The 15,847-nt window shown below is 42.6% G+C and overlaps 1 protein-coding gene across 1 annotated transcript in view; it reads left to right on the forward strand.

Annotated features, from left to right (window-relative positions):
* Positions 1-15,847, forward strand: part of ada (adenosine deaminase) — a 55,990-nt gene that overhangs the window by 15,672 nt on the left and 24,471 nt on the right. Inside the window, exons 3-4 of the mRNA XM_069883718.1 lie at positions 6,277-6,399; positions 14,441-14,584. Coding sequence (XP_069739819.1) covers positions 6,277-6,399; positions 14,441-14,584 — 267 coding nt within the window. The remainder of the gene's footprint in view (positions 1-6,276; positions 6,400-14,440; positions 14,585-15,847) is intronic.

Raw genomic sequence — 15,847 nt, forward strand, 5'->3', positions numbered from 1 at the left:
TTAGTTCATATGATATCAGTTCATTTGGCCTTTTTGAGTCTCTTCCACTTTTCATTTAGCCTACTCTCATTCTGTGTCAAGGATCAATCAAGTGATGTGCTTTTCTCCTTGACATGTGGGAGGCAAATGAGGAGCCTTTGTATTGTAAAATCACGAGGGGCATAGATTTTGTTTCTAAGGTACAGGATACATATTTAAGATGAGAAGGGGAAGATAGTAAAGGGTCCTGAGAGGTATCTTTTTCACAGAGATGTACAATTGTAATGTTTAATAGACAAAAAGGATATGGAGAAATATGGAGCGAACATAGGCAAATGGTATTAGCTTTGGTGGACAACTGTTTCATGCTGTTAAATTCTAAATCTAAGCTCTAGATCTTTAAATCTTCTTGTCCAAATATACCATTAATTTCTATCATAAAAGTTTCATTTGACCTAACATTTATAGCCTTTGATCAGATACTGTTTAATGTCATTACATGAAATTGCCTTTAGTCTGTCAAAAGGAAGACAAAGATTTGCCATTAACATTGGCCCATGGAGCTTCCAGTCAAGAGAAAGAAGAAAGAGAGAGTTGGCTCAGAGTCATTGGTTTTCTGTGGATTTGCCTCCAGCGCTCCCGCAGCCTCAGCATTTTCACAAGACTGCAGTTCAGTTCAAGCCATTAGCAACCCGAGCCGAGATCCAAACATCCGATACAAGGTGATTGCTCTCAGCCAGTCTCCAGCAGCCCACAAAATGGTGGAGTCCTTTGACCTCAAGTCGCTCGCAGTCCGTGTCGGTTCCTCGCTCACAAGTTGCCAACAGTTCGCAGCCTACGTGTGTCTTTCAGTCGCAGAGATCCTCACTGGTCTTCCTATGTGGTCACTGGTCTTCCTATGTGGTCACTGGTCTTCCTATGTGGTCACTGGTCTTCCTATGTGGTCACTGGTCTTCCTATGTGGTCACTGGTCTTCCTATGTGGTCACTGGTCTTCCTATGTGGTCACTGGTCTTCCTATGTGGTCACTGTTCTTGAAGTCATCTCCTCTGTTTCTCCTCATTACTGGTGCCCTGCACCAATTTGTTGATACTCTGGCATCTGCTGCCCTTTGTGGCTGCTACTGAAAGCAGGCACCGCCATCTCATGCCTGGACCATGTGTTTGCTGGATTTTAAATAAAACACTGTCTGCTCCTTCAACAGGCCATTGAATGTGGGACTCAATGTGCACCAAACCAATGCCCAGCCTATTGGAAAAGTGTAACAACTGAAAGGACAGAATAACTCTCCAAAGCAAAGCTTTTCCAAAGGGAAAGAAAACAGAAGGGAGAGTGTGCACATGATAGAAGAAACTGTCCTCAGTGATACATTCTTTGTAGCACAGGAAGATTTCACACCAACAGACGCTGAACAGCCAAGCCTAAGCAGAGTTGAGCAGGACAAGTGGATGGTGCCATGGCATCCAAATGGAGCAGATATTCCTTTCAAGCTGGACTCAGGGGCAAAGGCCAATTTGATCGGTGAGTGCGACATCAGGGCAATGAAGATGAAGCCACACATCCATCCAAATTCTGTTCAGCTCAATAGACAGCATATTGACATGAAAGGCACATGTTAGCCCAAGGTGAAGGTTAAAGGAAAAGAGTACCACCTCGTGTTTGTAGTAGTCCCAGATGGACATGATTCACTGCTTGGTGACAAAGCATGTGAAAACTTAGGCCTAGTCAAGGGGGTGTACAGTATTAACAGAGCCAATGCAGAAAACAGTATAGAGGAAATACTGGATCAATTTCCAGACATCATCAAGGGGGTTTGGTGTTCTATCATTCACTGATAAGATACAGTTAAAAGAGGAGGCACAACAAGTAGTGCATGCCCCGAGGCAGGTTCCAGCAACTCTAAAAGAAGAGCTCAAGCAGGAATGATGGCACTAGGGGCCATAAAGAATGGGTAGATTCAATGACATGTGTCAAAAAGAAGAACGGTGACCTACGTGTAAGCATGGACCCAAAAGACTTGAATGCCAATGTAAAAAGGGAACATTATCAGATTCCAACCAGGAATGGAATTGCAAGTGAGATGGCTGGTGCAAAGATTTTCACCAAATTGGATGCATCCCAGGGGCACTAGCAATTAAAACTGCATTAAGATGACACAAAATACTGTACATTCAGTACACTCTTTGCTGATACTCCTGTTTAAGGATGCCTTTTGGAATTCCTTAGGTCCTGGGACAAGAAGGCCACTGTTCTTAAAGAAGTAAATCTAAGATCCTACAATGTTAGAACAGAGAGGATGGTCAGATTCTGAGGGGGAATCGAGAGTCTGCTGAAGACGCAAATGAAGCTGCAAGAACAGACAAATGCAGAAGATCCAAGCTGTACAGCAACAGGGGAAACACCACCAGTGGGCTAGCAGATCTGACACATGCATCTGTGTTGAGAAGATCCACATGCATTATCAAAATACTTGTCTGGCTGAATCTCTAAAAGAAAAAGAACTGCACACTTAAAAAGTTTGCGCTGTTGATGTTTATGAAATTGAAATGAATACTGTATTTCCATGTAATGTTGTTAGATTGAACATCTTAAGAAAAGGGGATGTGGTGATTAGGAGTTGGTAATCCTCCTGACCACTAGAAGGTGTTGGAGATGGAAGGTCCCACCTTGGGTTAGATGTACAAAATGGATGTGCCCCACGAAATTGTGAGTTGATAATAAAATATAAGTAATACAAAAGAACCCAAGTTTCTTTATCACAATAGAAGAAATATCCCAATCACCTCTTGTGCAATGCTTTACCAAATACCTTCTGGATGTTCAACAGGCAAGATTACCTGTCAATATTTCCATGTTTATTTCAAATGCCATGAATGGGAATGTCAGCTCCTGGAAAATGTTGCCTTGTTTTTAACAAAATTCATTATATGTGCCATCCATATTTTCCTTGGACTTCTTGTTGCTTCCCTCCAATCAGTGACTCCATAAATAGTTGATGCCTTTCCCTGGAAGATTTTTTTTAAAATATAATTTTTCCTTGATAACAACAGCTTTAAATAATTTGTTTGATCTTAGTACAGCAAGGCAGTGGTGAACAACCTACAACAACCTTTTTAAAATTTCTCATCATTTTGATATCAATAAAACAATTAAGCTCCCATGATAGTGACCTCCTAAAATACTGACAAACCATCCATTAATTTGACTTGATGTCGTGCAAAAATGTCGATCTAAAATGCATTAATTTTGAATTAATAACAGTAGACTTAATATAACATGAAGGGAAATTGTGTAAAGAATATTCAATGACATTGAAAGAGTTGTACACGCATACAGTTGAAAATAGGAAATGTGGCCTGATTTTTACTGCAGGTATGGTTGGAAATAGTTCCCTACGTGGGATCACTGTTGCAGCATCTTAAATTAAAGTGCAATTTGACTTGTGATGGTCTTTCACGTTATTTTATCTGATTTTAGGATTCGGAGAAAGTTGACTTTTAGTTTATGAAATGGATTTAATCTGTTGTAAGATTGATCTGTGGTCACACCAAAGTTCATTGATGAAATATATATGAATTGTATTTAGATAGTTCAACATGTCTGATGGACTTGCATGATATCAACATGCATTATCCCATGGTTCAATCACTGGATTGGGGGTTGGGATTGACTTTCATGCATGGAGCACAGCTGCAGGGTGAAACATTGAGGTACCCTTGCAAAGATACCAGCAAATCATTCTCATGTTGGGCTTGGTTTGAGGATTCACACTGTGCTGGTCATGAACTTTTGCACTGAGGAGGAACTCACAATTCATGAGCTGGGATTGGGATATGGTAGGTTTCAGGAGATCAGTTTGCTTCTTAACATCTTCTCATTCAGTATAGGATAGGGAGAGGAGGGGCAGCAATCACTGAAATGGCTGGCCAGACATGGAAGACTTGGCTTTGTGTGCAAGGCCATGATGCATTTTCCATATCCACCAAGATTAAGTCCACCGTATCCTTGCTTTGCATCTGATCTTGTTTTGGTCTAATTTTGCCTATAAATCTGCAATCAAAGTGTCTCCTGATTATTTTCCCTTTTTTATCAATGCACAAGTACCCCTGGAAATGCCAAATCATCTAAGGATCTCTTTGTTTGTACCATAACTTCAGCCTCAGCTATTCTTTGACTTGTCTGTGCTGTTATCAACAGCAGTTTTGATTATTCAATTGATCCCCTGGAATATTCTTTGCCTTGCATCAATTCAGCAATTTGGATGACCATGTAATTTTTAAAACCAATTTGGACGTGTTCCACCAGTTTCTCCTTGTCCCTTATTTTCTTATTCCTCCATGTAACCCAGAGTCTGGCATCATCTCTTCTTTCTGTTCTTCCTTTGACTCACCAGTGGGTACTGTTCTTTTGTCCAACCAGTGTGAATCTCTTTTCCAAACCTCCTTGCTTGTCCATGTGCCATTCCTCATCTAACCCCTTTCTAAATATTTAGCTCTTTCAGCTAGCCTTGCCATTTGGCATAGAGTATGTTTTAGACTGACTACAGTTACACAGTATTCTGGCAAGCTTTTCTTAGTTAAAGATTATGTTATTAGCTGCTGCACGTTAATAGATCTGTGGTGTATAGATGTTTCTTTGTCACCATCTTTCTTCTTGGGCCTCCAGATTCAAGGACTGTTCCTTTTCTGCTCTTATCATTCTCTGAAATGAACCTCTCAGTGGTTAAAGATAATGCCCTTGTGCTGTTTAACTGCACTTTTCTCTGTGCCTTGCTCTTTGTAACACTACACCATGCACTTCTGTTTAATTATTGCCCTAACTCAGGGGTGTCAAACTCAAAGTCACAGAGGGCCAAAATTAAAAACTTGGACTAAGTCGAGGGCCGAACTAAATATTTATTGAAAATTTTCAACAACATCTGCATGTTTTCTCTTCTTTCAACATATGTAATGTTAAACTTTTTCTTATTAAAATAAATGCTTAATAATAGTTTTGGATAAACTCTTTCCAGAAGCATTAACAAATGAGAAATAAAATATTCAATAAATAATATTTCTCTTTAGAGAATTTGTCAAATGTTGCTAGTGTGCTGTCGAATAGTAAAATCTGAGGGCTATTGAGAATGTGGGAGAATAATATGATTCCTGAAACAATCCAATGGGTGACTGATTGTGGGCATGAACTCTAGCAGGGTTATTTGCCATGCCCTTTTTCCATTGGTACAGATATCCTTTGATTTACACACTTTTCAAGTTTTATGCCTAATGAGCTTGTATCCAGGTGCAGGACCATTTTTAACCAGGAATATATTTATCACTGTGACATGAAACTATTGGAAGGTCGTTTTATCCTGAGATTAAAGTTCATAATCCTTACTCAGGCCTGTGTGCGGGAGGGCGGGGGTTTGCGGGCGATCGGGTAGGACAACAACAGTGCGGGGGCATCGGCTCTCGCTGCAGGGCGGCATCTCGGGGGATTAGCGGTCCCGTCACCGTGAGTCGCGGGTCGGCCTGCGGCAGGGAGGGGGAGTGGGCAACGGTCCTGGCGAGGTCAGGCCCGAGGCCTCCGGTTCCGGGCGCTGGGAAGCAGCCTTGGCTTCCCCTGACACCGGCCAGGCCGCGCTGCGGTGGGGGGGCGGTCGGGGGGACACGACAGTGCGGGGGCATCGGTTCTCGCTCCAGGGCGGCATCTCGGGGGATCAGCAGCCCCTTCACTGTGAGTCGCGGGTCGGCCTGCGGCAGGGAGGGTGAGTGGGCAACGGTCCTGGCGAGGTCAAGCCCGAGGCCTCCGGTTCCGGGCACTGGGAAGCGGCCTTGGCTTCCCCTGACACCGGCCAGGCCCCAAAACCAGAGTCCACGGTGAGACCCTGCAACGTAAACAGAGGAGGTGGGGGCGATTAGCAGGCTGACGCCAATGCATTCTGGGATTTGTTGTATTACTGTGCATGCGCTATACTGGCGCGGCGGCCAGCGGGCTGCCTCTAATACATTTTTGAAATGATCTTGCGGGCCAAATATAATTATATCATGGGCCAAATTTGGCCCGCGGGCCAGAGTTTGACATGTGTGCCCTAACTGTTGTACTTTAAGTATGGGTTGACTTGCCTGGATAGCATGCTAAACAAAGCTTTTCCCATGATAAACAATTCAATCACAAAATAATTTAATGGGCAAAAGATGGTATTTCTCCCAAATTCTCTGTTTTACGTTGTCATTATGGAAGTTGTATCAACTAAAATATTGAACATTCTGAAAGTAACTATAACCATCTGGAGCAATTATGTGTATCCTCTCTTCAGAAAACGCAAGATTAATCTGGCAGCAGACACAGTGGAAGAACTTGTGAGCAATATTGGATATGATGAACCCCTTGATCTCACTCAGTTCCTGAAGCGATTTTGCTATTACATGCCAGCAATTGCGTAAGTGAGGCCACTACTTTATTATTCTAATGTATTTATTGAAATCAAGATTTGTTTTTTTGACTTGAAATCTTTTTAATGCAATTATTCATTTTGGTCTGAATTGTATATTGCATTAATTAAAGAATGTAACTTAACATGATGTCACAAGGAACCGTAGCGAGGTAATAAGAAAAATGAAACTCCAGTTTTAATCCTGTCCGTCTTTCTATTGAGGCTTTGTAATAATGATATGGCCTTGTGTGTTTAAGCCAATAAACTCCTGTCTGAGAGATGGGAATGGTGGATGTGACTGGGTTTGGGTGAAACTGCTCAACGCTAGTTAAGTGTTTTGCTGTAAGGAAGGAATGGCATCGAAATTGGTGGAAGGCGATGAAGACCAGGAATCAAGAACCACAAGATTTACCTTTTGAGGTCCTAGACAGGCACCTTTGCTTCTGTGGGTTCTGCTATTGGTTCTTCTGGCGACAAGGGGGAGGTGCCTTAGAAGAGGTTCTGAGTTTAAGTTGCATTAGGTCATCAGTAACATTGGAATCTCAAATTTGGAAGAATTGATTTGTCACCTTCCAGCGTGACTCTCTAGCTGCTTAGAAGTGGATTGCAAACGCAATACATGGGCATCCAGTGAACAATTGCTTCAGCCACTTTACCACATCTGACAGCCAAGCTTGTAATTAGTTTTCATTTTCATATTTGAAAGGAGATTGAAGGAAGGTGCTGGATTGAATCGATAGGCTTCGGCAGTTGGGGAGAGAGACCATGATGTGTAGGGCTCAGTAAAGGTAGGCCTACTCATGATACAATATAATTGGTTACACAGACTAGATAATCATCCCTCAGAAATTAAGAGTGGGACACAACAACGTCAGACAGATGCTTTCGCTGTAAATAGGAAATTGTAACAACAAAAGTGAATACTTTCTGGGAAGAACTAAGCCAGATATTAAGCAAAATCACAAAGAATATCATACCAAAAAAACAAAATTTTTTCTTTTAAATAATATAAGAGGTAAAGAACTAGGTCTTAAATTAGATAGAGCCCAAAAAAGATTCATTATGATAGCCCTAGCAGTAGCAAAATAATGTATAATGTAAAATGGAAGAGAACCTAAAAAATACAACAATGGTATACAGAAATGAATAAGTGTATTCCATTAGAAAAAATTATGTATAATTTAAAAGACAAATATACATTATTCGAACAAATTTGGGAACCATGTATGAAATATGACAGAAAATGCTGACTTCGGACCTTCATCTCCTAAAGTGATAAGAAGATAAACATGATTAGATTCAATATGCAAAAGTAGATGACACGACCTTTCTTTGCTTTTGCTGTGTGGATGTTGTTTTATTGTATTTTGTATGTTTAATATTTATTGGTTTTAGAGGGGGGGAGGGTAGGGGGGAAGAAAAAAAGGGAAAAATGTCACTGTGTATATTTAATGAAGAACATTTGAACATGTTGTTGATACGGTTCATAGTGTAATAAATAAAAAGTTACAAAAAAAGGAAAGGTAGGCCTGTGCCACTGGCATATAATCCATACAGACTCAATGTTGATCAGTGAGTGAAAAGGAAGGAACATGGATGAATTTTGGTGGTGGTGGGGCGGGGGGGGGGTGGGGTGGGGGGGAGAAATGTTGAGATAGAGAAAGATGCATGACAAGGCAGAAGCTATGAAACTTCTGTATGAGAAAGTTGACTTGTGGTAAAGTAGAAGATTCCCTGGCACAGGTAATTAGTATAACCAAGATTTGATTAGTGGAGGAGAAAGAAGTGGAGTCTGCTGTTGAGTACTTCAGTTGGAATTGGAAATATTAGGCATTTAGGTAGCTAATATAACAAAGCTGAAGTAAACTAATTCAACATCATCTATAAAATTTGAAACTCCAAGGTCGAGCATGTTCAGGTAACACAGAAACTGACTGTTCGGCCCACCATGTCCATACTAACCACCAATTAGTGACAGTAAAGATCCCCATTTACCAGCTCTGGGTCCTGACCTTCTGAGCATTTGCAAATCAAATAATTTGCCTGTACATGCCTTCTCCACCCACTCGATGAATTCCTGATTTAAATCAACCTCTAGGTGAATAAGGTTTTCCTCTGATCTTTTCAAAGCTCTTAGTCTTGCTCTAAATTATTTTCGTGCTATGGGGAGACACTTACCACTTTCTGTGCCCCTTATGATTTTTATATAACTTCCTACTTTCCAAGGAAAACTCAAAACTGAAGCACTCCATCCAGACAACATCTCTTCTGCGCCCCCGTACAATTGTGCCCTGTGCACAGTTTTCCAACGGTGTCTTATCCTATATAATGGCTAATGTCGGCAAGTATCTTGTATGCCACTATCACAATCTCATCTATCTGTTGTGCCACCTGCAGGGGTCCTTGGACTTGAAAACCAATGCCCCTCAGTTCCTCAATACTTCCTGTAGCCCCATCATTCATTGTTTGCATCCTCCCCTTGTCAGTCCTACTAAAGTTCATCATGCTCTTAACAGGATTAAATTGTATTTGCCATTGCTCTGTGCATCTAACCAACCCATTACAATCATCCTGTGGCTGATATCTATCCTTTTTATCAATACTTAATAATAAGTAATTTTCCTGACATTTGCAAGCTTAGTAATTCTACCTCCTACATTCATATTCAAATTGTTAGGGTATATCAATGATCAAGGTCCCAGCACGGATCCCCGTGGTAATGCACTGGTCACAGGCTGCACAAAAATATCCCTGCACCATTGCCCTTTGCTGTTTACTGCCAAGTCAATTTTGGATCTAGTCTGTCAACTTGCCCTGGATTCAATACCCTCCATTTTTTCGGACTAGTCTCTTGGGTGGTATCTTTTCAGAAGGGGACATGCAAGCCTGGAAGAACCAGATGGCTCTCATCAGAGCATTGTATTACCTCTTAGAAAAATTCAATCGAATTGGTAAGATGGGATCTTCCCCCTTCAAACCCATGACAATTATTTTACGTAACTTAATTCTCCATTAAGTTGGAGAATGTGTTGGCTCATTCATAACTTGACAGCAGATAGTAAAGCACAAATCATAGAACAGAAATTGTGATGAGCAGGCAAGATTATGTGGTGAAATCTTGAAGCACAAAAAGGTTGAATGACTTTGATCAGTGGGCTGTTACCATGGCATAGGTAGCAATAATTTTGTGTGAAATAGAGCATTGATAGTTCTGTCAAGCTAAGATAAAGGTACAAGATTCAATGGTCTGCTCAAAGCTTTTTTGATATCTGCACTTGTGGCTGTTCTCCCATAGAATGCTGCAAGCCAAAAATAGGGTATTAATCCCATCTAGTCCATGCTGAACTATTATTCTGCCTTGTTCCATTGACCTGCACCTGGGCCCTAGCTTGCCATATCCCTCCCATCCACGTACCTGTCCAAATTTTTCTTAAATGTTGAAATTGAGCCAGCATTCACCACTTCATCTGGCAGCATGTTCCACACTCTTGAGTGAAGTTCCCCCTAATGTTTCCTTTAAACATTTCACTTTTCACCCTTAACCCATGTCTTCTGGTTCTCGTCTCATCGAACCTCGGTGGAAAAAGCCCGCTTGCATTTACTCTTTCAAAGTTGCCCTTCTTTAGACAGAATCCACAACACTGGAGTGGTAGCAAGTTACCCTTTTTACCACAAATTTTCCTGGCAATCAGAATCAGTATTTATTGCCACGAACACGTCAGAAATGTGTTGTTTTGTGGCAGCGTCACAATGCAAACCTTTCTATAAACCACATTTTAACATAAGAATGCAAAGACAGTGAAGTAATGTCTGTGTTCATTGATCATTCAGGAATCTGATGGCAGCGGAGAAGAAGCTGCCTTTGTTCCGTTGAGTGCTGGTCTTTAGGCTCCTGTACCTTTTTCCTGAAGGTAGAGTGAAGAGGGCATGGCCTGGGTGGTGGAGGTCTTTGAGGATAGAGGCGGGTTTTTTAAGACATTGCCTCATGTCCTCGATAGAGTGAAGTCTGGTGTCTGTGATGTTGCAGGCCAAGTTGGCGACCCTCTGGAGTTTATTCCTGTCCTGATCGTTGGTGCCTCCGTACCAGATACTGATGTAACCAGACAGAATGCTCTCCACGGTACATGGGAAGTAATTTAATTTTCAGGAGATACCGCATTAATAACAGATACACTGTGTGCAATATTGGCAGTATGGAAAGCAACTGGAGTCTGTCTTGAAGTAACAGTGGAGTAAACGTTTTGGCAAGGAGATGGGAAAAATGAACATCAATATTGGAAACTGTTAATTTCTCTGCCGTAATTTGGAAGAAACATCTGAAGCAATTTAACACTTTTTTCAGCTAAATTTAAAGTACAAAATCTTCAGAATGGTTTTTACTGTTTGAACATCCAATCTCCCTTGGGTCTGCTGCTCTTTAAACTGTGCTTCCACATACAATAATGTGCAGCAAATTCCCATTGTATGACCTATTTGTTAATGACTTGTTCATAAATGCTGATAATTGGGATTTCTGTAGATTCACAATATCACATAAATGTTAAGTCTTTTGGCCCCTGCTAACTTCACATTCACCAACATCCTATTTCTTTATTTAAAAAAAAGCATAGTGTGTAATATTCAAACCAGCTGTGCGAATATAGCATTGGACTTGTGTGAATATTAAAATGTCAGACTTTGAGCCATTGATTTTTGAATTGCTGGATTTGCCTGACAGCCCTTTGAGCCATCTGTTAAGAATGTCCATAATCAATGTGTATCTACATTTCACAGTATCTGGACTCTCATGACTCCCTTGTTTTTTTTTCCCCTCTTCTGATCAAACATCACTGAGTACACAAAGTTCAATCAGAGCATGTATGATGAATAAACACGATCCCGCCTGCCCAAGTGTATTTGCCTTGACACTCATCTGCTTGATTACCGGTGCATCAATTCTTCACCTGGTTGGCACCGTTAGGATCACCGTTTTAATTTGTGATCTTGGTTTTTGGCAGGCACGTTTCCATTAGCAATGCTCTTTCTTTGGATAGGCTCTCTGGAGCAGTACCAATGCTAGTCTTCCTGACTTAACAAGGGTGTGAGAAGCAGAGTAGGGGGTGGGGAGGGGGCAAGACAGACTGACGAGAATGTGAAGATGGAAGGACGCATTGTGTCTTCATGTCTGATATTCGTCCGTGTCCCCCTCTGATATTGGCCCTAGGAAAGGAAAAGACTGTCAGTTAAGGGCTGTGCAATTTATTTCTTTTCTGTGAGCTGCAATCAGGCAGGAGGTGCAGCAGTCCAGCAGACTGGGAGTGCTTGTATCAGTATAATTCCAGGGTATCAAGATGAAGTCTGGTAAATTACCTGGCAGGGGAAAATCGGTGGTCAGGAACAGGTGGCTCAGTTAATGTTGCAGTCAGCACAGGGGATATTACAGCACCAGCCATGCGGATTTGAATGTGGTGCTGTCTGTGAGGAGTTTGTATGTTCTCCCAATGTCTGTGTGGGTTTCCTCCGGGTGCTCTGGTTTCCTCCCACCCTTCAAAACATACAGGGGTTTTATGTTCATTAGTGTATTTGGGGGTGCTGGGTTCGTGGGCCAGAAGGGCCTGTTACTGTGCTGTATGTTTAAGGAAGAACCCATGGCCTAGTTAGTGTGGGTTCACAGTGAAATGTTGATTTGTTAGCCACTTTCAGGTGCATTCTCCACCAAGAATGCGCCGCAGAAGCGGATTCAGACCTGTGGAATGGTCGTTCAGGTGGCAGCGCTGAAAGTGCAGCGCTGGCCACCTGAAAGGGACAGCTGCACGAGTGGCGCCTTGGAATGCACTCTGGCTCCTGTCCCTTCGGGCTGTTAGCGCTGGGGTGGCCGGCGCGGGCTGTCAGCGCTGGGGCGGCCGGCACAGGACATCCCCACACTGATCCCACTGCCCCATGCTCTCCCCACAACCCTGTGTCAGTCCCCACACTGAGGGACGGCCAGCACGGGCTGTCCCCATACTGATCCCACTTCCCCGCTCTCTCCCCACAGCCCTGTGTCGATCCCCACATTGATCCCACTGCCCCATTGTCTCCCATGTCGGTCCTGACGCTGATCCTACTGCCCCACTCTTCCCATAGCCTCATGCCGGTCCCCACACTGATCCCACTGCCCCACTCTCTCCCCATAGCCCTGTGTTGGTCCCCACACTGATCCCACTGCTCTGCCCGCACCAGCCGCCCCAGCATCCCGTGCCTGCCGTCCAGCGCTAACAGCCTGCGCCGGCTGCCCCACAGTGTGGGGACTGATACAGGGCTGTGGGGACAGAAAAGAATGGCTTGGATACATGTGGGGAGGGGTGAGATCTGTATCAGGCCACCAAGTCCACATGTACACCCACCTGTATCTTGTGCCACGAGTGACTACAAAACACTAAGCTGCAGGCTGACCAACGGGTCAATGATCTTTCCGCGCAGGTCATAAGTGACTGGAAAAACAAAAGGATGCTCTCAATGGAGGAAATTCCAGTGAATTGTGTAATGTTATTTTGGCCATTTAAAAGTGAGGCTAGAGATCCTGTGTGCAGGACACGAGACCATGACATCTCGCTTCTGTTTCTCTTTGTGAGTGAACAAGGAAGGGTATAGTTTTCCGACAAAAGATCCACTTTCTCCCGATTATGGAGGGAAGTGAGCACCTTAGTCATTTCTCAGGTTGCCACTAATGTGTCCAGAAATGATCAACGGCTCCTCTGCATAAGAGTAAGAGCCCAAATGTTCTAAACAATAATGTAAGTTCTCCAAATTATACAATTATTTCAAAATAATCAACCAAATTGCAGACAGTAACAGACCAAACACAGTAATGGATGAATAAATCGGATCAGTTTACAGTTGAGAGGAGGAAGTTGTGAACTAAGTAGTGGCCTGGGCATTTTAATACACTAGTGGCAAACTTTAACAATAAATCCAAATGTAGTCGCTCTTCGTTATCACATCGTGACAACTTGGTTTATTTATGCGACTGAGATTGGGTTTCCAATTCAGTGTGCGGCCTGGAGGAAGGACTGAACTGTTTGAACCAATTGGGTATCCTTTGCCAGTTATCTGCCAACCTAAAATAGTGTGTTACTTATAGAATTTTACAGCTACAGTCATTGCTTCATAGCAAAAAAAACCCGCAGGACGTATTAGAAGCGTATGTAGTACATTGAATGCAGTGCACAAAATGCCAAGGTTAGGGTTAGAATCTGCATCACCTCCCAATTAGAAGCGCCAGGGCAACAGAGGAAGGCCACCATCTGCAGGTTCTTTTCAAATCCTGTGCCAATCTGATTTGGAAATTTTGCATTTATTTCTCCCCAATGGAACTGAATCCTGCCAATCCCTAACTGTACTGTGGAAATATCTTCACTGGATAACCTGCAGCAACTCTACAAGGTGGATTATTGCTGTTATCTCAAGGGCATTATGGATGGGCGAGCCCAGGTTCGAATCTCGCATTATCTGCAAGGAGTTTGTTTGTTCTCCCTGTGTGGGTGTCCTTCAGGTGCTCCGGTTTCCTCCCACATTTCAAAGAAGCATGGTTAATAAGTCACGTGAGTGTTCTAGGAGGGTGCCGGCTTGTGGGCTAGAAGGACCCGTTAACGTGCTGTAACTCTAAATTAAAAAAATAAATTAAGAAAGATCATGTATTGAGTGCAAGAGATGGTTTTGATGGTTCCCTGAACTTTTAATTCCATATGGCTGATGTTCCAGGTACAGGTAGTCCTCGACTTCCGACGTACGGGAGTTATGTCCACCCACACATACAAATGATTAAAAAAAAATCTTTATTGAAACTACTGTACAAGTACATATTTTGTATTAAAAGCACTGTATCCTGAGGTCCCCAAGTTACGACCAACTCAGCGGTCCCAATTACAGTGGCAAGTCAGGGACTACCAGTATATTATTTGCCTACTTGCTGAATCTTGACTAATAACGTTTTCAAAAATCACTTGAACATTATCTCAAATATTAAACAATTTGGTGTATTCATAACATTGATAATTAATACTTTTATTTTCCCCCTTGTGAACAGTGGAGACCGGGAAGCTGTAAAACGGATAGCTTACGAGCTTGTAGAAATGAAAGCCAAAGAAGGCATTATATATTTAGAAGTAAGATACAGTCCACACTTATTGGCTAACTCCAACGTTGATCCTATTCCTTGGGACCAAAAACCGTAAGTAATTTTGAAAGTAACATTACTCAGTAATTATTTTAGAAATATTTTTTACATGGGAAGATGTAGAAGAGAAACCAGTGTAAAGAGGATAGGAGAGGAGGGATGGGACAGGGGCTCCGGTGGGATTGGTGAACCAGGTAGAGATGAAGAGGAGGCAGTAGATTGTCAGGTGTCAGACAAAGGATGAGAGAGGGACACGAAAAACAAAGGGGTCAGGAGAGGTTTCCCTTGCAACAGCAAGAAATGTAACATTAGTTCCTTCCTCACCACCATCCAGGGACCTAAACAGCTCTTATCCTGCCACGTGTCACCTCTCTGGTTCACTAATCCCACCTGGGCCCCTGTTCTTTTTGCACTGTTTCTCCAGTCTCAATAAAGGATTTTGGCTTGAAACATCAGCCACTCTTTTTCTCTCACTGATGCTGCTAAATCCACTGAGATCTTTCAGCAGATTGTTTTGTATTCTGTCCTTGTGTCTTTTTAACATTGTAATTATACCAACTCAGCAACGGTCGGGATACATTCAGCTCTCACCATGTCTACAGTTCTCTCTGGCTGCTCATTCCATATAACCACCCCCTCTGCATGGAAAATCTTGCCACCCCCCTCTCATTTTAAATCTAGGCCCTCTAGTGTTCGATTACTCTACTCTGGGGAAAGAATGACCCATCCAGCTTTATCTCTGCCCTTTATAATTTTATCAACCTCTTAAGGTCAATCCTCAACTGTGCACAAGTACAGCCTAACCAACAATTGTACACCTGGAATAGGATGTACTCAGGACATCCAGAACTTGTCCACCTATGGTCACTTCAAGATTTCCAACTTTTGTAATGTTGACATGCTTCCCACCTGACTCGAAGGCATTTAGCAGAAGTTGAGGAATCAGGCCTCACTTCTGCGGGAGCTGATTTCACTCATGGCTGCTGCAGTACAACAGAGCACTTCTCCCTCTCCACAACACCAAACTCCCAAACCCCAGTGCAGCGCTCCTCCATCCCAGAGGCACCATTACTATTCCCCGCCACATGACAATATCAGCTTCATCCAGATGGCTGAAGCATACGAGTTGTCTGGTCCACATTCCTCCTCCTCCTTCCTCCAGATGGTGGAGTGATGTAAAATTAATCCACTGCTTTGTGCCTTACCACTTTTGAACATCATACTTACTTTGCACAGTTGTAAATAGTCATTTCCAGTTGTATTTGAACCCTGTTATTATTGTTTTTTTACAAGTGCACTAAAAATACCTGACGTGTG

This window comes from Narcine bancroftii, chromosome 6 (assembly GCF_036971445.1).
Source record: "Narcine bancroftii isolate sNarBan1 chromosome 6, sNarBan1.hap1, whole genome shotgun sequence".
NCBI classification, from domain to species: Eukaryota; Metazoa; Chordata; class Chondrichthyes; order Torpediniformes; family Narcinidae; genus Narcine; species Narcine bancroftii.